At 38.2% G+C, this 24,567-nt stretch overlaps 2 protein-coding genes across 2 annotated transcripts; one reads left to right on the top strand and one right to left on the bottom strand.

Moving 5' to 3' along the window:
• The first annotated feature begins 29 nt into the window (after positions 1-29).
• LOC128197747 (heavy metal-associated isoprenylated plant protein 47-like) lies at positions 30-882 on the top strand. Its single transcript, XM_052880397.1, has 3 exons — positions 30-123; positions 340-418; positions 521-882. The coding sequence occupies exons 1-3, from the start codon at positions 112-114 to the stop codon at positions 664-666; spliced, it is 237 nt and encodes a 78-aa protein (XP_052736357.1). The 5' UTR covers positions 30-111; the 3' UTR covers positions 667-882.
• Positions 883-2,337: 1,455 nt separating this feature from the next.
• On the bottom strand, positions 2,338-15,092 carry LOC108338076 (DUF21 domain-containing protein At1g55930, chloroplastic). Its single transcript, XM_017574762.2, has 14 exons — positions 14,168-15,092; positions 13,741-13,838; positions 13,555-13,648; positions 12,882-12,959; positions 12,603-12,706; positions 12,046-12,127; positions 11,528-11,667; positions 11,369-11,447; positions 11,201-11,264; positions 10,490-10,581; positions 9,612-9,677; positions 3,920-4,036; positions 3,301-3,471; positions 2,338-2,800 (listed from the first exon to the last, which is right to left on the bottom strand). Exons 1-14 carry the CDS (start codon positions 14,738-14,740, stop codon positions 2,561-2,563), a joined length of 1,998 nt encoding a protein of 665 aa, XP_017430251.1. The 5' UTR covers positions 14,741-15,092; the 3' UTR covers positions 2,338-2,560.
• Between the last annotated feature and the right edge of the window lie 9,475 nt (positions 15,093-24,567).

The raw sequence follows: 24,567 nt of genomic DNA, 5'->3' as shown, positions 1-24,567 counted from the left end.
TATATAATATGCATTGATTGGTGCAACATTCACACTTCTAACTAAGAAGAATCTTGCTAAATCAAACAAGAAGAGGAATCGGAAGTTAAGCTAATATAATCTGAGGAGAATATGACTGCGAGGGTAAGAAATTTGCTTCATTTACTTTCAGTTTTTGAGTTTTCCTCTTCCTCAAGAAAGTTTCATGCAAATTCTAGAACTTTTTTTCTGTTTCCATGATTATGTAAGATATAGTTGTAGATATATATATATATATATATATATATATATATATATATATATATATATATATATATATATAAGGTTACTTATGAAGTGTTGTACCTATAAATTATGCAGCAAAAGATAGAAATTGAGGTACCACTCCACTGTGGTAAATGCAAGAAGAAAATTATGTCGATATGCACCACAGCATATGGTATGCAGAATGTTTATCAGTTTTAAGATGACTACTAATACATGCTAGAGAATCTGATTGATGAGAGTGAAAATTTTCATGTTTTGTGAATGAATGGTGTAGGTGTTTGTTCAGTTAGTTTTGAAAGGGAAGGCAAAGAAAAAGTGGTGATTAAAGGAGAAGGAGTAGATGCAGCAGGGGTGACAGCATGCTTGAGGGAGAAGGTGAACAAGTATGCCAAGCTAATTACTGTGGCTAAGGATACATGAACAACGTTCGAGAGAGTTCAATGTTTCACCATATTCATGTCATGCTGTTAGTTTTTTGTAAACTTTAGAAACTGAATTTTGGACTGCCATCTAGTTATAGTTTGATGTATAAGTTTATATCTGATATTCATGTGTTATAGAAATCAGAAAGTGATTTTATTTGCTGACACTTTCCTAAATTTCCCAACGAAATTGTATCCATCATTATTTGTACCATGGTTCATTTGTTGAAATTTTATATACAAAGGAGCATGCGTATTTTATATGTATAAAATAATCAAATTTTAATCATTCTTTCTCTCTGCAATTTTGCGCAATAATCTCATAATATATATATATATTATTATCATTATCTATTGTTACTGTTTTTATGTGGTTTATAATTAGAGTCAATTATTATACATTTTATTTGTTTTAAAGTTCAGTTGTATTCTTAAAAAGTTTCAAAGGTTGAAAAAGAAAAAAGAAAAGCATTTAAACTATATTTAACCTCAACTCCTAAATAATGTGAAACTATTAGATATATAATGAGTGGTTTATGTTGGAGAAAATGTTTAAGAGAATTTATTTGAATTAATCATGTATAAAAGTATTTATAACATTAAAATATTGTATTTTTGATTTATTTCAGCAAGTTTTATTTTAATTAGTATAGTGTACTTAACAATTAGATTTGGAAATTCTCATTTGATCAGAGTTTATTAAACAAGTATTTAATGAAACTGTTTTCTGTGAAAAAGATTAATCGTGTATATGCTGAATGAAATTGAATTTTATTGCTAGAGCATCATTGACATGGGAATTAAATTGTCTCCTTCAAATTAAGTTGCAAAACACAGACTTGTATATTTGTCTACGTTAAGGGATTTATAAAGTTTCAATTTAATTTTAAAGTAAAATATTCAAACATAAACTACCAAGTTATTATTTTTTATTGAATTTAACAACTTTTCCTTTATTTAATTTTCTAATTTAACAAGTTATTTTCAATTAATTCATGTGTAAATTGTGTATCTTATAATGGAAATCCATAGTTTCTCACATCAAAATTTTTGTGTAACTCTCGTAGTACATTATAAATAAGGTTAGTACATTATATATTATGGAAAATTTTGATTAAACTTAAAATAAGTCTTTTTGAAACAATTAACTTTTAAAATATTACTTGTTTAAAAATATATAGCATGTTTCTTAAACTTAATAAAAAAAATATTTACTTTAAAAATAAACAAATCAGATAAACATGTAAAAAAGAGCGACAGAATTATTTTTTGGTTAAATAAGTACTTTAGAAATTACACAAAGCCATCTCATATTCATAAATTGTTATTAAACTTGTTGGAATAAGTTAAATTTGAGTTTATTCTCAATTAAATAATATATCGATTTCACACCATATTCTGTACTAGAATTTAAACTAAAACCTATACTGTAACCCCAAAAACGAAATTAAATACCAGATACATACAAATCAAGATATATATCACCTTTATTACTTTTGAAGATTGTGTGTATACACATATATTAAAGTAAGCTTCATATTTGATTTTAAGAAATGTCTTTGTTGTACAAAAACTGTAAAAAGCTTTGAACATAGGAAGCTTTGAAAAGCATAAAAGCCCTAAAAAGCCACCACAGAGTAAATAGCCATCCAAATATAGAAGATGTGTGTGCGGGTTAATCAAACTGACATCTTTATTACACCAAAGCCTAAAAGACTTTTGTTAGCATAGACGCCTGTAATTTGTCTTTGCAGGGTTTTGTGTTTCAACTCATTGCTCCTCATTTTGTACACGCCTCTCAATTTTCCCATGTTATAGATTATTGCAAAAATAGCACAAAAGCATGCCAGGTATAAAGAAAGGGGAAAAAAGAGATGAAGAACGAAACAAGCTTATTTTGTACTAGAACTTTCCTGATCAACTAAATATTCACTAGAAATGTCATCATGTGGTTCCTTTGCAAATGTATCTCCATCATATTCTGTATCATCCTCCAAGTTTTCAGCGTTGTTCCATTTTCTCTTCATGATTTTGGGGACCATGCGAGTGACTTTAGTCTCCAACATCTCATCATTATTATTTATTCTTTCAAACCGAACTGCGCTCACCTTTCTGGCATTTCCAGCTAGTATCTGCACCAAAGACAAAGCAGCTGCGTGTTTTCCATTCTAAAGAAAAGGGGTTGGGGTAGGCTAGGGAGAAGCTCTAGATCCAGTTTATTAATTCACACAGATCAACAAAAAAAAGTTAATTTGAAACCTTGTGAACATGGCTCACGCAAGATAAAAAAATTTTGATGGTGGTGCAAAAATGTAATTCCAATCCCATGACAAGTTAACAATGTACAAAGTACTCTTACATCGATTCTCTAACCATATGCTCAAAAACCAGAAATCAAAGCACAACTTGTGAACAAGTTTTTTGAGGAAAAAAATTGACATCTTTAGTGTAGCTCGAGTAATAGTCGAGCAATCATATTTAAAAGACACATGCAAGTATATTATAGCTGTGTGATGCTGTCGTTATAGTTGTTGGTATTACTTATGTGTTCACCATCCATTCTTTCCAACTCTGGACAGATCTAAGCAAAAATTCAACAAGTGACAATTTTAGACGGTAAAAGATTGATTACCTCAAGTTTGAAAGTTTGATTCTTTTGCTTCTGATCCTGCTGGTCAGCACTGGACTCATTGTTATCATCTTCATCTTCCCTTTCAAGAACTACTTTGATGCACTCACCTGTCCTTGGAATGTATCCAAATGCCTCACACACAAAGCCTGATACTGTCTCATATTGATGACCCTGAAATTGCATGTCACCTAAGTATCGAGAGGGCTGAAATTCTTCATCAGACTTAACATTATGAACAGTAAGCAAAATTAATTCCAAAATGAGATCATTGTCTCAAAAACTCTAAACCCAAGGATGCATCAAATGTTATTATAGTTAACAGCATAAATTTCCCCAAAATATAGCATATTTGCGCATTTTCCCAATTTGTCCATGACTTATGTCGATAACAAGCTGGCATAGAAAATGCGTTGACAATGTGCCTACTTTAAATTCAATGCTGTGGGGTGCCTATTTGAGATGCAAAGATAGGTCTACAATGCTACAATGATTCTGAGGAGTAAATTCATAAACAACTTAGTTAATGCTATACTAATAGGAAAACTACACAATCTCTAGTCAGATAAGTAGGGTCATAGAAGACAAATGACAGTTTCATGTAATCAATGAAGTGTTAGACCTCCGGCATCTTGATGTTCAAATCCTCTGAGAGCTGATCAATAGATGTGTTTGCATCCACATCAAAAACACCCTCAGCTCGCATTACTATGTAACCAGTTTTTTTCTGAATCTCCTCCTGTAGTAATCACCAGGAAAGTAGTTGTTTAAATGAAAAATTAGTATGGAGTAAATGATTATAGTCATCAGCAATAAAATAATTAGGAACAAATAGCTAAATTCAAAGTGCATTAAGGTCCTACTGCTGTTGCAGACAATGACTTGCACTTACATGCATTATTATCACTTTTACACGGCATCACTGATTCCCCACTCATTTACTTCAATTTCATACTCACATATTTACATTATGTTTTGAAGAGTTTGTAATTGAACATTGAACATGGCTAAAAACAATTTTATTTTACTTTAAACTCTATCAACCTTGACTGCCTAATTATGAAATAACAACATTAGCTCGTCAAATAAACACTGATCCATTTCACTAGTTTGATCACTTTCTTTCCTGCTGGAGCTTCCATTACTTTACACTATAAATTCGGCTCATGTTGTGTTACTCATAAAACTTACACCTTTTTATGTGCTTTGAATTATATCAATCTGAAATCATGAAAATAGACAGCCTAATACACAAGCTGAACTTTCAGGAAAGCACCACTTGTGGCCAATTAAACAGACCAATTGTTAACATATAAATTTTTGACAGTTATGATATAAATATTATGCAGTAAAGACAAATAAACATTCCATATAACCTGTTGAACAAACGTACAGAGTAAAAAGGGCTTTCTTTTGTTCTTTTGGGTTGATAAGCGTAAAGATAGTTGAATTCAACATAATGCTTCACTTTCAGTAATTTAAAATTAATTTAAAAGAAACAAAGTGTGAGAAATGGAGAGGATTGGGAGAAAATATCCCCTTGTGTATTGAATACACATAGGGTAGTTTTATTTATAATGAAATATACGGGCCAATGCCCTTAATACAGAATGGGCTAAGCCCAACTAACAGAAAAATAAATCCTTAACATCTAACACTCCCCCTCAAGCTGGAGTATATAAATCATATGTTCCAAGCTTGTTACAAAGATAATCAATTCTAGGTCCTCGTAAGGACTTAGTGAATATGTCTGCCAACTGGTTGCTTGAGTTAACAAACTCAGTCTTGATGTCTCCGGATATGATCTTTTCTCGAATAAAGTGACAATCAACTTCAATGTGCTTGGTTCTCTCATGAAAGAGAGGGTTAGAGCTGATATGGAGAGCAGCTTGATTATCACATATAAGTATCATTTGAGTGACATCTCCAAATTTCAATTCACTGAGTAATTGTTTAAGCCACACGAGCTCGCAAGTAGCTGATGCCATAGCTCTATATTCTGCTTCTACGCTGGACCTTGCCACAACACTTTGCTTCTTACTTTTCCATGATATTAGGTTGCCACCAACAGAGACACAATATTCAGAAGTAGATCTCCTATCAGAAGGGGAACCAGCCCAGTCAGCATCTGAATAGCAAACGATTTTTGTATTGTTGTTAGGACCATATAGCAAACCTTCAGTATGCGAACAACCGCATCCCAATGGTCTTCACATGGGGAGTTTAGGAATTGACTCACAACGCTAACTGCGAAGGAAATGTCAGGACGTGTAACAGTAAGATAGTTTAATTTGCCAACTAGTCTTCTGTACCGTTCAGGATCTGAGAAAGGCTCCCCTTGATTTGGTAGGAGTTTGATGTTAGGATCCATAGGTGTCTCAACAGATTTAGAGTTCATTAACCCTGTTTCCTCCAAGATGTCTAACGCATACTTCCTCTGAGATATGACAATACCGATGTTGGATTGTGCTACTTCAATACCCAAAAAATACCGGAGTTTGCCAAGATCTTTGGTTTGAAAATGATGGCAAAGGTGTTGTTTCATCTTAGAGATGCCAAGATAGTCACTTCCTGTGAGAACAATATCATCGACATACACTATTAAGTAGATACATCCAGCATTTGAGTGGCGATAGAACACTGAATGATCCGCTTCACTGCGAGACATACCAAATTGTTGAACAACACAACTAAATTTACCAAACCAGGCCCGAGGAGATTGTTTTAGGCCATATAAGGATTTGCGAAGACGACATACCAATCCAGATGACTCCCCCTGAGCAACAAAGCCAGGCGGTTGCTCCATATAAATTTCTTCATGCAAATCACCATTAAGGAAAGCATTTTTGACATCAAGTTGGTGAAGAGGCCATTGGCGAAGAGCGGCCATGGCAATGAATAGGCGAACAGAGGTCATTTTTACCACTGGAGAAAAGGTATCACCATAATCCAAACCAAAAATCTGTGTGTAGCCTTTGGCAACCAGTCGAGCTTTGAGACGATCAATAGTGCCATCAGGACCAACCTTGATAGCATACACCCACCTGCAACCAACAACAGACTTTCCAGATGGTAATTGGACAAGCTCCCAAGTTCCACTTTTCTGTAAAGCACTTAATTCATCCAGCATAGCTTGACGCCAGCCAGGATGAGTTAAGGCGTCACCCACAGATTTGGGAATTGACACAGAAGAAATGGATGAGAGACATGTGTAAAAAGATGGTGATAATCTGTGGTAACTAAGAACAGTATAATGGGGAGAAATGTTACGGGTAGAGCGTATACCTTTACGAAGGGCAATGGGCAGGTCAGACTCATTTGCTGGAGCCGGAGGAGACACAGGAAACGGCACTGAAAGTGAGTCATGAGGGAGACGATTGCGACGACTATACACCTGAAGGGGTGGTGGTGAAGGACGATCCTATGGTGAATGAGAGTCTAAAGAAGGAGGAGACAAAATGGGTGGAGCATCACTAGGAGAATCACAGAAAATAGGAATATCAACAGTAACAGGTGGAGGTTCAAAACTCGAAGATAGATGTGAAAAGTAGAAAGAAGATTCATCAAAAGTAACATCAGCAGAGATAAAATGACGATTGAGGGAAGGGGAAAAACACTTATAGCCCTTTTGTGACCGTGGAAATCCTAAGAAGACACATTTGTGAGACCTAGGAGATAACTTATCAAGACCAGGACTAAAATCATGAACAAAACAAGTAGACCCAAAAACTCTAAGAGGTAAAGGACGTAGAGGATCTTGAGGAAATAAGATAGAATGAGGGATTTTGTTATCTAAGACGGAAGATGGCATGCGGTTTATAAGATAACATGCCGTGAGAACGGCGTCACCCCAAAAACGTGAGGGTACTTGACCATGAATTAGAAGAGTACGAGTTGTCTCAATAAGGTGTCTATTCTTGCGCTCAACCACCCCATTTTGTTGAGGGGTATAAGCACATGAGGTTTGGTGAAGAATGCCATGAGAAGCCATAAAATGTGTAAACGATTGAGAAAGGTATTCACGACCATTATCACTACGTAAAGTTCGAATAGAAACCCCAAACTGTGTTTTTATTTCATTGAAAAATGATTGGAAAATAGGAAACAACTCAGAACGATTCTTCATTAAAAACAACCAAGTACATCTGGAGTAGTCAACAATAAAAGTAACAAAATACTGAAAACCTAAATTGGACTTAACACGACTAGGTCCCCAAATGTCAGAATGAACCAATGAAAAAGGGGACGATGCCTGTTGTGAGACACTACGAGGAAAGGAACTACGGGTATGCTTTCCTAACTGACAAGACTCACACGACAAACTTGATAATTGTGACAATCTCGGGATAAGTTGTTGTAGTTTGGCAAGACTAGGATGACCTAACTGAGCATGAAGAAGGGATGGTGACTCCATGATTACGCCAACATGTGGAGAAGGGCGGAGATGGTATAGGCCATGAGACTCACATCTTGTGCCAATCATGTGTTTCGAACTCCGGTCCTGCAACCAAACAGAATCTTTAGTAAATGAGATAACACAATTAAGGGTACGAGTTAGACGACTTATGGACAATAAGTTGAAGGGAGACCCGGGAACATAAAGTACATGATCAATGGATATGGACGGAAAAATATCAACAGTACCAACACCATGAGATGAGACTCTAGACCCATCAGCCATTGTTACCGAGGGTAAATTATCCGGACATGACAAAGAAGAAAATAAGGACTTGTTACCAGTGATATGATCGGTGGCGCCTGAGTCAAGGACCCAAGATCCGAGGTTGTGAAAGTGAGTCAGACCAACAAAAGGTGTACCTGTACGTGCAACAGATGCAGATGTAGTGGAACTAGAGTGCTGACGATCCTCATACCATCTGAGAAATTCGTTAAAGATTGCAGGTTTTTCTACGGTATTAGATGAAGTAGGAAGGTCTCTAGATGGATCAGAATTGGCCATTGCTACAGGTCGAGGAGGTCGTCCATGAAGCGCATAACATTGATCAATTTTGTGGCCTAACTTGCCACAGTGGTCACATTTTGTAACACGTCCTTTATTTTGCCTGCAAGGCCGACTTCGATCATTACATTGGATAGCCATAACTGAGGAGTCATCAATATGAGGAGATGTCTCAGTGACTGGTTTGCTCGGTATACGCAGAAGAGCTGAACAAGTAGAAGTAAAGTTGGGTATGACAGGAGAACCCAAAATCTGATCACGGACATGAGAGAGATCATCAGAGAGTCCGTATAAAGCCAACAACATGAAGAACTTTGATCGTTGTTCCAGTTCTTCAGCAGGAGTGGGAGCAGGAGGTAATATATCATTAAAATCATGAAGAAGGGCATGAATTTTACCCAAATATTCGGCCATGGGACCATGATTGCGTGGACCAATAACAGTTAATAGGTCCTGACAAACACCATACAGGCGTTGAGTGTCATTTGTGTATAACAACTTCGCCTGTGCCCAAACTTCTGAACATGTTTCATATGATCGAAACATTTGTTTCAACGAGGAGTGAATGGTGGATTTTATGACAATGCATAGCTGAGCATCAATTTTCATCCCGCGGGAAGTGTCATCCGTTGTAGCAGTAGTCACATCTTGAGTAAGGTGATCTAAGTACCCCTGACTCTTCAACCAAAGTTTGATGTCAGACGCCCATGTTGCATGATTTGTGCCATCTAACTTGTCAATAGACAAGTGTACATTCACATAATTGGTGTATATTGAAGGATCAGAAGAAGAGCCACCAACATAAGTGTTCGTAGACGAGGAAGATGCCATGGAGAAGGAGAAACCCTAAAAATCCAAAGTGCTCCGATTGACGCAACGACCACAGATCCAGAAAGAGGACGAGGAGGCGATCACGGCGGTTCAGATCGGCGACGGAACTCTCCGGCGACGCGCCGTCACGCGCGGTGGGAAGCGGCGGCTCCGGCGATTCTGGCGGCGGCGCGTGACTGGTTCGTTGGCTGCGATATTTGTACCACGGTGGTCGCCCGGGCGAGACGATGCCGATGGTGTGGTCGTCGGTCGATTCTGGAACTCCAACGGCGGCGGCGGCGGCGATGAGTTGTGCCGGAAACTGGAGTTGGCTGGACCTAATCCTATGCTCTAGATACCATGTGAGAAATGGAGAGGATTGGGAGAAAATATCCCCTTGTGTATTGAATACACATAGGGTAGTTTTATTTATAATGAAATATACGGGCCAATGCCCTTAATACAGAATGGGCTAAGCCCAACTAACAGAAAAATAAATCCTTAACATCTAACACAAAGTAAAGAATAAGCAAAAGCATTTTACCTTTGAGTCATTTTCATCAAAGATTTCACCAACAATTTCCTCGACAACATCTTCAAGAGTTACAATCTGTTAGATGCAAATATCAATTAGACAAACCAGATTTGATAAACTGAAAACTGTAGAACTTATAAACAGATTACATAGAATGGATTTCAGAAAACTTGGAGAGTGTAATTACAATCTGATAAACTGTGAAGAAATAAACCTTTCTTTTGATTTAGTCATCAACAAAAGCAATTTATGCCTACACCTAGTTGTAAATTAGTCATTGCTAAATGCAACAGCCGTGTGGGAGGATGAACCATAAAATCATTTAAAAATTGAACTCAAAGGACCAAAGAAAGACAGCCATTAGACATTCAAACTTAATTGTTACTATAAGCAGGAAAGATGACGGCAACTGCATAATGAGAATAGTAGTAAATAAGGGCATTTGGTAAGTCAGAATTGCCTTGTAACCAAAACAACTTTCGGTTTTGTTACAATAACTTTAGATCAGTATAGTGAGAAAAAATAATTTAAATTATGTACAACACACAATGTATAGTACAACATAGACACAAAAAATAAAAATTCTATTTATAAAGTTTCTTGTCACAGTTATTGTGATGGGAATGATCTTATTGTCGGTTCCATTAGCTTTTATTTAAAGTTAAAATACAAAAAGACGTTGGTATATAATTGGAAAAGTTTTTGAAATAAATAAAACGAATGGGGATAGCATGATCTAATTGATATCTTTAATATCAGTCTTTTTGGGTCAGTAATTGTAATTAGCAGTTATGTATTAACAGTGAAGAATAAATTTACAGATTTATGTTCATATTTATGTCAAACAAAGATCTGAGTTGGTTGCATTCTGTATGGTGTGCACATACCCCCACAGTTCCACCATACTCATTAAGAACAACCGCCATGTGAACCTTCCTGATTCTGAACTCTCTAAGAAGATTCCAAACAGACATTGAATCTGAAAAATCAGTAATGATATTTTTTTCAACATTCTGCACCAAGTCAAATAAATATAGATGTGTTCCTATCCCAGAAAATTCAATCAGTTTAACAATGCAATTTCAATATAAAGAGAAAAATTGTGAACCATGATCATCAAATTTAGGAGTCAAGAAGTCGTAAGCTGATGTTTAATTCTAGCACAACAGAAATAAAAATTGTTGAAGATTCCCCTTCTGCACTCCAATTGGTGTGTTTGTACTATAAGTTTATAACAGGGTATAAGAGATATTGCAAATTTATTATCAATGAAAAAAAAGGATATCTTAACGAAACAAAGATAACACAGTATGTTTAACTTTTAAAATAGATTCTGAAAATGCACTGAAATCCATGGAGTACCGCAATCAACACAGCAAAGATATCAAAGTAAAGAGTAAATAACAAACTTGTTTTAATACAACAGCAGTTTAGATGAACAAATTGCTAAACGTAAAAAAAAGTATGAAAATGGATTTAATAAGGAGAGTATTGATGATTCCAAATAGAGTCATAAGTTAAAATAGATAATGCTTTATATGACTGCTTACATTGCAAGAATATGAGCGACCGGTAAACTCAAGATGAGAAAGAATTACCAGGTACAAAATAAGCAGGCTTGTGAGCCATATCTCCAACTGTAGTACTTTCCAGCAACTCCCCCTTCAAAATCAAACAGATTATAGTTCTGCAGACTGAGACTGGGGGATATAATTAATAAGTGAAGAACTTGTAAATCAATACAATAGGGAGTAAAAGCTCCCAACCTTTTGAACATAATCCAGCAGATCCATTGCATACGCTATACCCATTATATTATCAACGCGTTGCTCAAAAACAGGTACCCTAGCAAACATGTCATGATCCAGTCAGCAGATTGGAAGTTACATCATTGTAAATTTGAAACCAGAAAACCTTTAAAATACCTTGAGTACTGATGTGTGACCCACAAGTGATGAAAGTCTACCAGGCTTGAACTTGCATCAATTGCAACAACATCAACAAGAGGGGTCATAACCTCTCTGACATGTGTATCTTTTATCTCTAGAACATTTTCAATCATATCCTGTAACATATTACACATATACTTAAGATGCTTAACAGATAACAGACAAATAGAAATGGATTAGAATATCGATAATAATCAAATGAAGATTAGGCTTTTGTAAGTGTTCTAAAGAAAAATAATGATAAATTAGCAAATATTATAATTAGAAAAAATGGAGGGACACACTTCTAAATGGAAAATTGAAAATTTATTTATGCTTTTCAGATGAAATTTCAGTTTCCATTTCTTAAATACATAATGTACTTCAAAAAAAACAAATTATTGTAAACAAACCACACTTATTAAATTCTATTGTCAATAAATGAGAGCAAAGGCTAAAAGTTTTGAAGAAAAATATATTGATACTGTTATAATATTAAACCTTATATTTATTACCTGTTCTTCCTCCTCTATTGCCCCACTTAATTCTGCACCTCTTAGCATCAATTTTAGCTCATCTTCTGTCACATATGGCTCACTGGTAAAGTAAGCAATGACTTTAGCATTGAGGCTTAAAAAATCAATAACAATATGTCCCACAATCATTGCTTCAACAAACAGCTGTCACTGTCCATATGATGTACATACAAATTTGGCAGACCAAGGATTCTTTCAAACCAGAGTTGAAAAATACACAAAAGAAAAAGTACTGCCTTGTGCCAGATGATTCAACCAAATTAGAAACCAAAAAGAAATTATGAATAAAATGATTACACTTCACCATTTGTTCTCTTTGTCATAACATTGAGGAAAAAACTCAACCTTAGGAAATGAACAGTTATCATGGAATGTGGATAAAAAAAAAGCATCATCCTTGACATGAAGGAATTAAGATTTAGCATCAGATAAAGGTTGGATTAAAGTTAGATTTCACAAAGCATCCATAAAGAAGCAAAAGAAACAGATACAATTCGATAAAAGAAGATTAATCTTAGGCTATCTTTTCAGCAGACCTTCTTCCTTTTAGGCCAAGCAATTTCAGCATCCCCATTGAAAGATAAGTAACAATTCTTCCTACAGGATACAACACCAGGGAAAGCCATGCCACTGGCCTGACCTAGAGGCATTAGGACCAATATCAATGTTCGTTACAAGAAGAAGTTGAAGCACAAATATCATGAAAATATGAATTGCGTGTGAAAAAAAAAACCACAAATGATTAATGATCAGCATCTTTATGCTATCAAATATTATAAACTACTAAAAGAATGGGCATGAAATTTACAACTTACCACAAAACGAGCCACCTCAGTGGCATTATGAACAGCTATGCTTTTTGGAGTGATTTCAGTGAGAAGCAAAATGGCAACCTTTTTTATTACAGAGAGAAAAGAAAAATCAGATATGCGAAAAAAATGTACATGAATACAAGTATACAAACGTGCACACACCACATGAATTGTTCTGCGATAAATCTGATAGAATAGACCTGATTGAAAAGATAATTTATACTACTATAGTAAATCCAATAACAAAAAGAAAAAAGAAAAAATCAAAACAATAAGACAAGGTATATCCTATATCCTACATCCTATAATGTTGTCTATAAACTTCTGATATTTGACAGCTTTTTAAATGTATAAATTCAAATGATAGATCATGTCACTCTCCTTTTCTATCTTACTCAAAAGTTAGCTTAGGCACCTTTTTCACAAATTGGTGATCAAGCTAGCAAGCTTTATATGTCCATTTCTTGTTCCCACCACATCAATTCAGGAGTTTGTAAGATTAATGTGGCAGAATGTTGATATACTGAAAGATTTAATGTTCCAAATGAATAATAATAAAGTGGCCCAGAGAATATGAATTTCTTATAATCAAAGTAATATAAGCCATTTAAGCATTTTTTAACGTCCTGGAAATAGTAGAATTTTTTAACATTTGAGCAATAAAATCAAAACATACAGTCATCACTCCTGTTGCAGCACTGACACCAGCTTCACCAAACATAGCAGTTGCTGCTTCAGTGACCAGTGCAGTTGCCCCGATATTGACCACCCTGCATACAACAAAATAGCATGAGATACATTCTATACTCTGGGTGAAAAACAAATGAAATTTTCAATAATAAGATCAGTGAAAAGAGAATACGTTGTGCCAATAAGTATTGTTGTAAGGAACCGAGTAACATCACTTCGGAGTAGTCTGAAAACGCCATTTTCGGACTCCTTTTCAGCCAACTCACGAACCTTAGACATTGTCATCAACAGATATTAGGAATTAAGGGTCAAACTTTAATCAACTAAAATAATCATAGGGAATAACAAATCTGATGTGCAAAAAATGCAAGCATATTAAAGGACCCCAAAAACATTAGTGAAAGGAAAAGGAAATATAGAAATTGATTCTTAAATCAGTAACATTTACTTTTCTTTGGTCATCTTGGCAATATAATTATTTAGTAGGTCTAACTGAACAATGCAATAAGGGATAAACTAACGAGTTCTTTTTTCCTAGGCATAGCTTTCATATAACACAAAAAATCATTCAAAAAAGGAGGATAAAGTATTCAAGATACCTTCCAAGGCCAAAGTGTGGTGATTGAAGTCTCTGCCATAGAGAAAAAGGCCGAAATGCCCAAAAGCAGTGTCAGAACCAAACCTTGCTCCTTGAATATGCGAAGAACTTGCAACACTTTAGGCCAAGTATTTCTAAGCAAAAGTATGCTCTGTCCAATAACGCCATATCCTGCATCCACAACATCTTCAACTGCGAAAACTCGTGGACATCCAAACACCAAAACCCCACAAACAGTTGCAGCTAGGATGATTCCCCTCTTCAACAATTCATGCATAAACTTCAAATTGGTTTCGGAAACAGCATTACTCTCACTCAAACCATCACTGCTACCATCTAAACACCTCAACCGAGTTCTATCTAGTAACCTAGCATCTCCTCCAAAACTTGAAACCTGCAGGGTTGAAAAAGTGGATGGACCAACACAACTGGAAACAAAGGGAAATGAATATCTACTGTTTCTACCCAAAAAGTTGATTGGTATGCTCTTTCGCCGATTTTCATGTGCAGTGTAAAACAATCTGGAACTGGGTTTGACGCTTTGATAACTCAGAACCCAAGATTCGAGTGCCATCAGTCATAACAGAGCAACAACGCCCACCAATTCAAAATCAAAATTCCATGCAAATAACTATAAGGAAACCCACTTATGCTCTGAAATTAGGAATTAAATGGGTGCTGGTAAAAGAATTCGATGTGCGATGCAACACAGCAGGGAACAACAGCAAAAGAATAAACGAATATACGTAAAATGGTTTATATTTTTGGGTTTCTTTAAATGACAAGAAAAAGGAAATGTGAAAAGGAGAATGGGAGAAAATTTAGGGTTTGAAAGGGTTGAAAACTGGCAGAGGTGGCGCGTGCATCAGACTTTGCTACTTGCTGGATCCAAGGTTGGCCGAAACAAGTGGGATTAAATTACAGCTATTTCAGTTTTAAAACACACTATCCATTGAAAGACTAATTGTAATATTTTTGTTTTTATAATCAGACATGTATACTATTATAATATTAAAATTAATTTGTTTATGGGTAGTTTAAATAACAGAACATCAGAAAAGTTGTTTTTGTTTTTTTAATTCACATTTTATTTCAAATTTCTAAATATAATCAAATTACTACATTTGGAATATATAAAAACATTTAAAAGCGTGCTATTGTTAATTAAAAAGAAGAAAATTTACACTTTACGGAAGGATGGAATAGAACGAATAAATATGATATGAGATTAATGAATAATTTTTCGAATCATAGTTAATTATTTTAAAAAAAATATTATTTTTATTATTTTTCGATGTTTTACTGAATACCTAAAAAGTACAAATAGTTTTTATAAGAGATATTTATTTATTTTGTTATTAAAAAATTTGAGTTATAAATAGAAATTTAGTTAATAAAATTTATTTTGTAAAATTTGTTATCTCTAAAAAAATTAATATTTTCTTTTTGACTCTAATACTATGTTTGCTTAAGACGAATGCAATGGAAGAGAAAGTGTGAAACCCTGAATAATTAGTAGTAATAATTCTCTGACACATCACCACTAATACACACACCACGTCACTGCTACGGGTAATTAAAAACCCACTTCCAACTCTGATTTTCACCTCTGCCGTGCATGGAAAGCTGAGCCACAATCATTTCTCTGCAACATTAAAAACGCACCACTCTTTGCATGCAAGCACGCCACGTGTTGCGGTAGAGGCTTCTAAATCAGTGATGGGTGTGCAGGTGTCAGCCTGGGACACGTTCGTTCAAACGAACGGGAGTTTAACAAAACCAGATTTTTCTGAAAACTCTCTCACCTGCATCACTCATCTTCTTCCTCACGAAACACACCCATTCATCTTCTCCAACTTCTCTCTTAAACCAGTAAACTTCTCTCTACTGTAACCTCTCATTTTTCTTCTCCAAATCCCATTTCAAAACCATAGGAACGTTTCCAGAGACGCGGACGTTAGTTTGGACCGAACAGAATTTGATTCTAAGCTGGTAAGTTCCTTCCTCTAGTAGGTTGTCCATTAGGGCTTCACTCTAAACCAAGTCTTCAGTTCATGCATGGACTGTTTCTGAGAAAACTCTGATTTTGGTGTTTAGATAAAGGGTTAGATTTAGTAGAAGGAACTTAAGTGGCTGTTGCGTATAGAAGAGTTGTGGTTGAACGTGTGGAAGTCATATTTTAGGGCGTACACTGCTATCCAGGTAAGGGAAGCTTATATGTTTAATTTATACTGTATGATTATATGATCTGATGTGCATGTATGAAATGTATGATGTTTGAGCTGTATGGACGACTACTGTTATGGAAAATGATTTCTGATCTTTGCTTGATCTGCATGTTGGTTTGATACGTATGAAAAATGGGTGTTATGGTGTATGAAATAAATCTGTATGTTGATGTTGAATATGAAGTTACTGGAATGAATGTTATAAAGTTATAAATTGAAAATCATATGAATTATACAAGTATAAGTTTAAATCTGGAAAATTCTGTTAAAGTTGAAAGATCTGAAATTCATATCATTCCCTACGATAAATGACGCTCGTCATCGTACGGTCTTCGACCGTTCGGTTTTCCTTAAAATAACTTAGAATGGAATTCTTTCATTTGGAAAGAATTCTGCTCGAGAACGAGCGTCCCCATCTCATGTCGAGCGTTCGTCTTTAACAGCGTTCGGCCTTATGTCGAGCGTTCGTCTTTAATAGCGTTCGGCCTTATGTCGAGCGTTCGTCTTTAATAGCGTTCGGCCTTATGTCGAGCGTTCGTCTTTAATAGCGTTCGGCCTTATGTCGAGCGTTCGTCTTTAATAGCGTTCGGCCTTATGTCGAGCGTTCGTCTTTAATAGCGTTCGGCCTTATGTCGAGCGTTCGTCTTTAATAGCGTTCGGCCTTATGTCGAGCGTTCTTCTTTAATAGCGTTCGGCCTCATGTCGAGCGTTCGTCTTTAAGTATCGTTCGGCCTCATGTCGAACGTTCGTCCTTCATAGCGTTCGGCTTCTTGTCGAGCGTTCGTCTTTAATAGCGTTCGGCCTCATGTCGAACGTTAGTACGTATTCTCAATTTCTTATTGAGTATTCTTCTTATATTGAATCTGGTCCAAGTTATTTATTTTGAAATCTTCTAAGTACCAATACACTTCAAATTGAGTCAGTGCGATTGACTGGTCAAACAGAGAGTCACGTCTGTCCATCCAGTATTATATTTGAACGTTCGTCCTACTTCTTCAAAGGGCTGAACGTTCGTTCTTTTGTACTCTTAAAGTTAAAGATGAGATTGATTATAAATTATGACAAATTACAGTGCGAACGTTATATCAAGTGATTTTATGATTATGGAATTTGAACGAGCGTTCCAAGGAGGAACGTCTCAGATGTATTAAATACTAAATTTGGTAAAGTATGAACATGGATAAGTTAGGCCAGGCTTGGTCCATCCTGATATTCCGTGATACTCATCTTCACGTAGAAGGGGGTAGTCATGCGTGGGAATGGCAGGAGGTTCTTCGTTCATCGCTTAGATATGGGCGAGGGATTAACCTCGAGTGGTAGCTGATTAGGTATATCCCGGCTAGTACACCACTCGGGTGCAAGGACGCTTGTAACTACATGGTTCATACAGTCCGGAAGGTCTGTCTTATATACGTATTTCTATGATTATTATTTGATAAGTTACATGTTGTATGTGTGAATTGAAATGTAAATGTATGTGTTAATTGTATAAATTAAATATTATAAGCTTACCCTTGCATTTCCATTGTGTTGTCCACTGTCCATGTACGTTCGTCTTGTCTTGCAATGATCATCCGTGTGGATGTGAGCAGATGGTGGTGCATCTCTTGAAGAAATGCTGGAAGAAGAAAATTTGGAAGATGCAAATCTGGTCGACGTTGAAGTGAAGGCCGAGCCTTAGAGCGCTCGTAGATGTTAGGCTGTAAATGTTAGCTCGTTTTGGACGTTCGGTTAGTCCTTTTGTAAAACCGTTCGTTCCGCTTTATTCCCTGTTACTTTGATACGCTCGTTATTTTGTAATGACGCCGTTCGGCTTCGAACCTTTGAGCGCTGTTAATATTAAAGACTGTTTATTTTACTGTTAATTGTAATTAATCCTGATTCATGGTAATTACTGTATTTGGGATGTTACATTAGTGGTATCAGAGCAGTTTTGTTCTTTTAAAAGGACACTGTAGGGTTATGAGTGCATTGTGTTTGTGCTGTGTGATTATTGTATGTTTAATGAGTTATTATTGTTTTAACTCTTGGACATAACTAACGCTCGTTTTTCTCTGTATCCAGAGAACAAATGGCACCTAGATTGCCTCCCCCTCCTCAACCGAATGAACCTGATGCTTCCAACAACTCCAGATTGTTGGAGAGCGTCATTGAGAGACTCCAACAGCAAAATACCACTCTCATGGAACAAAACGCTACCCTGATGCAGCAAAACCAAGCTGCTATGCAGAGTCTGGAGGCCTCTCGTGCGAATTCTGAAACCACGCAGAGGCAGTTGATGGAGATACTTGCAACAACCAGAGGTACGCCTAGAGCATCCTCTTCAAACGCTGCTCAACCGACTGCAGAGTGGAGTTTGGAGAGCTTCCTGCAGCACCACCCAACTAAGTTCAGTGGGAAGTGCCTCCCGGATGAGGTGGACCAGTGGCTAAGGGACATGGAGAAGATCTTCAATGCCAAGAGATGCCCGGACGAGAACCGCTTGGCTTACACTGAATACTTGCTGTCTGGAGAAGCGAGTCACTGGTGGGCGAGCGCAAGGGCTATTCTGGCCGACGCTCGACAACCGATCACTTGGGAAGTGTTCAGAAACAAATTTTATGAAGAATACTTCCCTGACAGCGTCCGTTTTGCAAAGGAAGTCGAATTTCTGCAGCTCGTCCAAGGCAGTATGTCAGTTTCAGAGTACACCAACAAATTCAAACACCTTGTGTGATTTAATACTATGGCCACCAGTGGAGAGTGGCAATGTAGGAAGTTTGAGAACGGCTTAAGGAGTGACTTGAAAGTTATGATTTCAAGCTTGTGCATAAGGACGTTTCCTGCCATGGTTGAGAGGGCCAAGGTGCTGGAAAAGAACATGGCGGAAGCTGAACGATACAAGAAACAACAACAAGTGAGTAGGGGACCGATAGTGTCCAGAGGAGGTATGGTTCAGAGGCGGACTCCTTACGCTCGTACTAGTCAATCGTCTCATGTAAGCGGATCACAAGCGATCGTTCCTGTTGGGCAGTCTGGACATGGGAACATTACTTCCTACCGGTGTGGAGGGCCACATTATAGGAATGTATGCCCTCAACTAACTGGAGGAAAGCACTGCAATCTTTGTGGAAGGAACGGACACTTAGAAAACGAGTGCAATGTGAGCGGACGTGCAGTGACGAGACCACCTGTTGCTGAAAGGAATCAACCGAGAGGTGGTAGAACGCAAGCAGCTGGACGAGTATATGCTATTACTGGTGCAGAGGCAGCTAGCTCAGGTACACTCATCATCAGTACATGTTTAGTGTATGGTAGATCTTGTTGCGTACTGTTTGATTCGGGAGCAACACATTCCTTCATCTCGAAGGCGTGCGTTGGCAAACTGGGATTAAAGTTGAGTGAAATGCAGTTTGATCTGGTGGTGTCAACCCCAGCGGCTGGAGAAATCAGGACGTCCACTATGTGCGTCCGGTGTCCTATAGAAGTGGAAGGCCGTAAGTATAAAGTTAATCTCATCTGCCTACCTCTTCAAGGTTTGGAGGTGATTCTAGGAATGGATTGGTTGGCTACCAATCACATCCTCATAGACTGTGGGAAGAAAGAGTTGGTGTTTCCGGATGAAGAGAGTGAAGAATTGAATGTAACGCTTGGTCAGTTAAAGGAGGATATAATGGAAGGTGCAAGCTGCTTCTTGGTCATGACGCATGAAAATCAAGAGCTTGGAGAATGGAGGCGTGAACGAACGTCCGTTGTTGGCAGTAAAGAGCGAACGTCTATTTTGGAGGAGTTTCAGGACGTTTTTCCAGAAGAAATACCAGGGTTGCCTCCTGTTCGGGAAGTTGAATTCACCATTGATTTGGTGACCACGGCAGCCCCTATATCTGTTGAGCCATACCGTATGGCGCCTGCAGAGTTGGTTGAACTCAAGAAGCAGATTGAAGAACTTATGGATAAACAATTCATAAGGCCGAGCGTGTCACCATGGGGAGCGCCTGTGCTCTTGGTGAAAAAGAAGGATGGCAGCTCTCGTTTGTGCATAGATTACAGACAATTGAACAAGCTGACCATCAAGAACAAATACCCGTTGCCAAGGATTGATGACTTGTTGGACCAATTGCATGGGGCAACGGTGTTCTCTAAGATAGACTTGCGTTCGGGATATCATCAAATTAGGGTGAAAGAGGACGACATTCAGAAGACAGCGTTCAGGTCTCGTTATGGACACTACGAGTATGTAGTGATGCCATTTGGAGTGACGAACGCTCCTGCAGTGTTCATGGATTATATGAACCGCATCTTCCGGCCATACCTGGACAAGTTTGTGGTCGTTTTTATAGATGATATTCTCATCTACTCTAGGACGCAAGCTGAACATGAAGAACACTTGAGGGCAGTGCTGAGCGTGTTGAGGGAAAAAGAGTTGTATGTCAAACTGTCCAAGTGTGAATTCTGGATGAAGGAGGTGCAATTTCTGGGTCATATTGTGTCCGCTGGAGGGATCTCGGTAGATCCAACAAAGGTACGTGCGGTTATGGAATGGGAACGTCCACGTTCGGTCACGGAGGTAAGAAGCTTTGTTGGTCTTGCGGGCTACTATAGGCGTTTCATTGAAGGATTTTCTAAGATAGTAGCACCACTGACTCAGCTCACCAGGAAAGATCAACCGTTCGCGTGGACCGACTTGTGTGAGGAACGTTTTCAGGAGCTGAAAGTGAAACTGACGAGCGCTCCAGTTTTAATCATTCCAGACACGTCCAAGCCCTTTGAAGTGTACTGCGACGCGTCTCATCAAGGATTGGGCTGTGTGTTGATGCAAGAGAGACGAGCGGTAGCGTACGCGTCTCGTCAGTTGAAGGTTCATGAACGCAACTATCCAACGCATGACTTGGAATTGGCAGCGGTTGTTTTTGCACTAAAGATTTGGAGGCATTATCTATACGGATCAACATTTCAAGTCTTCAGTGACCACAAGAGCCTCAAGTATTTATTTGATCAGAAGGAGTTGAACATGAGGCAGAGACGTTGGTTAGAGTTCTTAAAAGACTATGAGTTTGAGTTGCTCTATCATCCTGGGAAGGCCAATGTAGTGGCGGACGCTCTAAGCAGGAAGTCAGTGCATGTCTCGTTAATGATGGTGAAGGAACTGCACTTAGTGGAGAGTTTCAGGGATCTAAGGTTACAGTTTGAGTTAGAACCGAACAGCATCAAGTGCTGTAACTTTAGAATATCAAGCGCTGTATTTGACCGAATCTGGATGAAACAACGAGAGGATGAAGAGCTAGTGAAGATTTTAAGCGCGCTCGGTACGGATCAGGCCAAGCATTTCAACGCTGGAACGGACGACATGTTACGTTACATGGGTCGGACGTGCATTCCTAATGATGGCGAGCTGAAGAGGATTATCTTGGAGGAAGGACATCATAGTCGTCTTAGCATACACCCTGGCATGACTAAGATGTATCAAGACCTCCGGAAATCATTTTGGTGGCCTGGAATGAAGAGTGATATCGCTCGCTTTGTGGCATCTTGCTTGACCTGTCAACGTGCAAAGGCTGAACACCAAAGACCAGGTGGATTACTTCAACCATTGGAGATTCCAGAATGGAAGTGGGACAGCATTTCCATGGACTTTGTGACTCATCTACCACGAACGGTTAGGCATCATGACTCAATCTGGGTAATCGTGGATAGACTAACGAAGAGCGCCCACTTCCTGCCCGTGAACTTGAAGATGTCAATGACAAATTTGGCTAAGTTATATATCAAGGAGATCGTTCGTCTTCATGGAGTGCCTTCAAGCATCATTTCTGACCGAGACACGAGATTCACATCTCGGTTTTGGCAATCATTACAAGGTGAATTAGGAAGCAGACTGCAGATGAGTTCAGCATATCATCCACAAACGGACGGCCAGTCTGAACGTACTATCCAGACGTTGGAAGACTTACTGAGGACGTGCGTCCTAGACCACTTAGGCGCATGGGATGAAGTCTTGCCACTGGTAGAATTCACGTACAACAATAGCTATCAGTCTAGCATTGGAATGGCGCCGTTTGAAGCTCTCTATGGGAGGAAATGCCGAACACCACTTTGCTGGTTCCAAGAGGGAGAGAACGTGCTAACTGGACCTGAACTCATCCAGCAAACAACCGAGAAGGTTAAGTTGATCCAAGATAGATTAAGGACGTCCTTGAGCAGGCAGAAATCTTATGCGGATAGAAGAAGAAGACCATTGGAGTTTGCTGCAGGAGACCATGTGTTCTTGAGACTCAATCCGATCACTGGAGTAGGCAGAGTCGTTCGTCCAAAGAAGCTGTCTCCCAAGTTCATAGGGCCGTATCAGATTTTGAAGAAGATTGGACCAGTGGCCTATGAACTTGCCTTGCCTCCCCAGCTATCAAACCTTCATCCTGTCTTCCACGTCTCACAACTCAGAAAGTATATAGCCAATCCCTCTCATGTCTTAGAACTGGAAGACATTCAACTACAACCGAACCGAACGCTGGAGTTGCAACCAGTCCGCATTGAGGACGTTCGCACTAAACTATACAAGAGAAAGGACATTCGATTAGTGAAGGTGGTGTGGGATGCCAAGACTGGAGATTCAACGTGGGAAGTGGAGAGTGCAATGAGGGACTTGTATCCGCACTTATTCACGGGTAAGTTCTAAATTTTCGAGGACGAAAATTTTTGTAGTTAGGGAGAATGTGAAACCCTGAATAATTAGTAGTAATAATTCTCTGACACATCACCACTAATACACACACCACGTCACTGCTACGGGTAATTAAAAACCCACTTCCAACTCTGATTTTCACCTCTGCCGTGCATGGAAAGCTGAGCCACAATCATTTCTCTGCAACATTAAAAACGCACCACTCTTTGCATGCAAGCACGCCACGTGTTGCGGTAGAGGCTTCTAAATCAGTGATGGGTGTGCAGGTGTCAGCCTGGGACACGTTCGTTCAAACGAACGGGAGTTTAACAAAACCAGATTTTTCTGAAAACTCTCTCACCTGCATCACTCATCTTCTTCCTCACGAAACACACCCATTCATCTTCTCCAACTTCTCTCTTAAACCAGTAAACTTCTCTCTACTGTAACCTCTCATTTTTCTTCTCCAAATCCCATTTCAGAACCATAGGAACGTTTCCAGAGACGCGGACGTTAGTTTGGACCGAACAGAATTTGATTCTAAGCTGGTAAGTTCCTTCCTCTAGTAGGTTGTCCATTAGGGCTTCACTCTAAACCAAGTCTTCAGTTCATGCATGGACTGTTTCTGAGAAAACTCTGATTTTGGTGTTTAGATAAAGGGTTAGATTTAGTAGAAGGAACTTAAGTGGCTGTTGCGTATAGAAGAGTTGTGGTTGAACGTGTGGAAGTCATATTTTAGGGCGTACACTGCTATCCAGGTAAGGGAAGCTTATATGTTTAATTTATACTGTATGATTATATGATCTGATGTGCATGTATGAAATGTATGATGTTTGAGCTGTATGGACGACTACTGTTATGGAAAATGATTTCTGATCTTTGCTTGATCTGCATGTTGGTTTGATACGTATGAAAAATGGGTGTTATGGTGTATGAAATAAATCTGTATGTTGATGTTGAATATGAAGTTACTGGAATGAATGTTATAAAGTTATAAATTGAAAATCATATGAATTATACAAGTATAAGTTTAAATCTGGAAAATTCTGTTAAAGTTGAAAGATCTGAAATTCATATCATTCCCTACGATAAATGACGCTCGTCATCGTACGGTCTTCGACCGTTCGGTTTTCCTTAAAATAACTTAGAATGGAATTCTTTCATTTGGAAAGAATTCTGCTCGAGAACGAGCGTCCCCATCTCATGTCGAGCGTTCGTCTTTAACAGCGTTCGGCCTTATGTCGAGCGTTCGTCTTTAATAGCGTTCGGCCTTATGTCGAGCGTTCGTCTTTAATAGCGTTCGGCCTTATGTCGAGCGTTCGTCTTTAATAGCGTTCGGCCTTATGTCGAGCGTTCGTCTTTAATAGCGTTCGGCCTTATGTCGAGCGTTCGTCTTTAATAGCGTTCGGCCTTATGTCGAGCGTTCGTCTTTAATAGCGTTCGGCCTTATGTCGAGCGTTCTTCTTTAATAGCGTTCGGCCTCATGTCGAGCGTTCGTCTTTAAGTATCGTTCGGCCTCATGTCGAACGTTCGTCC

This window comes from Vigna angularis, chromosome 7, assembly GCF_016808095.1.
Source record: "Vigna angularis cultivar LongXiaoDou No.4 chromosome 7, ASM1680809v1, whole genome shotgun sequence".
NCBI lineage: Eukaryota > Viridiplantae > Streptophyta > Magnoliopsida > Fabales > Fabaceae > Vigna > Vigna angularis.
The sequence above is the reverse complement of the archived record's forward strand: the minus strand, read 5'-3'. Positions and strand labels throughout refer to the sequence as shown.

What these genes read in the sequence shown, in the direction of transcription:
- LOC108338076 (XM_017574762.2), bottom strand. Translation starts at nt 14,740, where the DNA reads ATGGCACTCGAATCTTGGGTTCTGAGTTATCAAAGCGTCAAACCCAGT. An exon ending in CTTGGCCTAAAAGGAAGAAG is followed by an intron (nt 12,128 to 12,602) that starts GTCTGCTGAAAA and finishes TTACTTTACCAG; the next exon opens with TGAGCCATATGTGACAGAAG. An exon ending in TGAACATCAAGATGCCGGAG is followed by an intron (nt 3,472 to 3,919) that starts GTCTAACACTTC and finishes ATGCAATTTCAG; the next exon opens with GGTCATCAATATGAGACAGT.
- LOC128197747 (XM_052880397.1), top strand. An exon ending in GATATGCACCACAGCATATG is followed by an intron (nt 419 to 520) that starts GTATGCAGAATG and finishes TGAATGGTGTAG; the next exon opens with GTGTTTGTTCAGTTAGTTTT.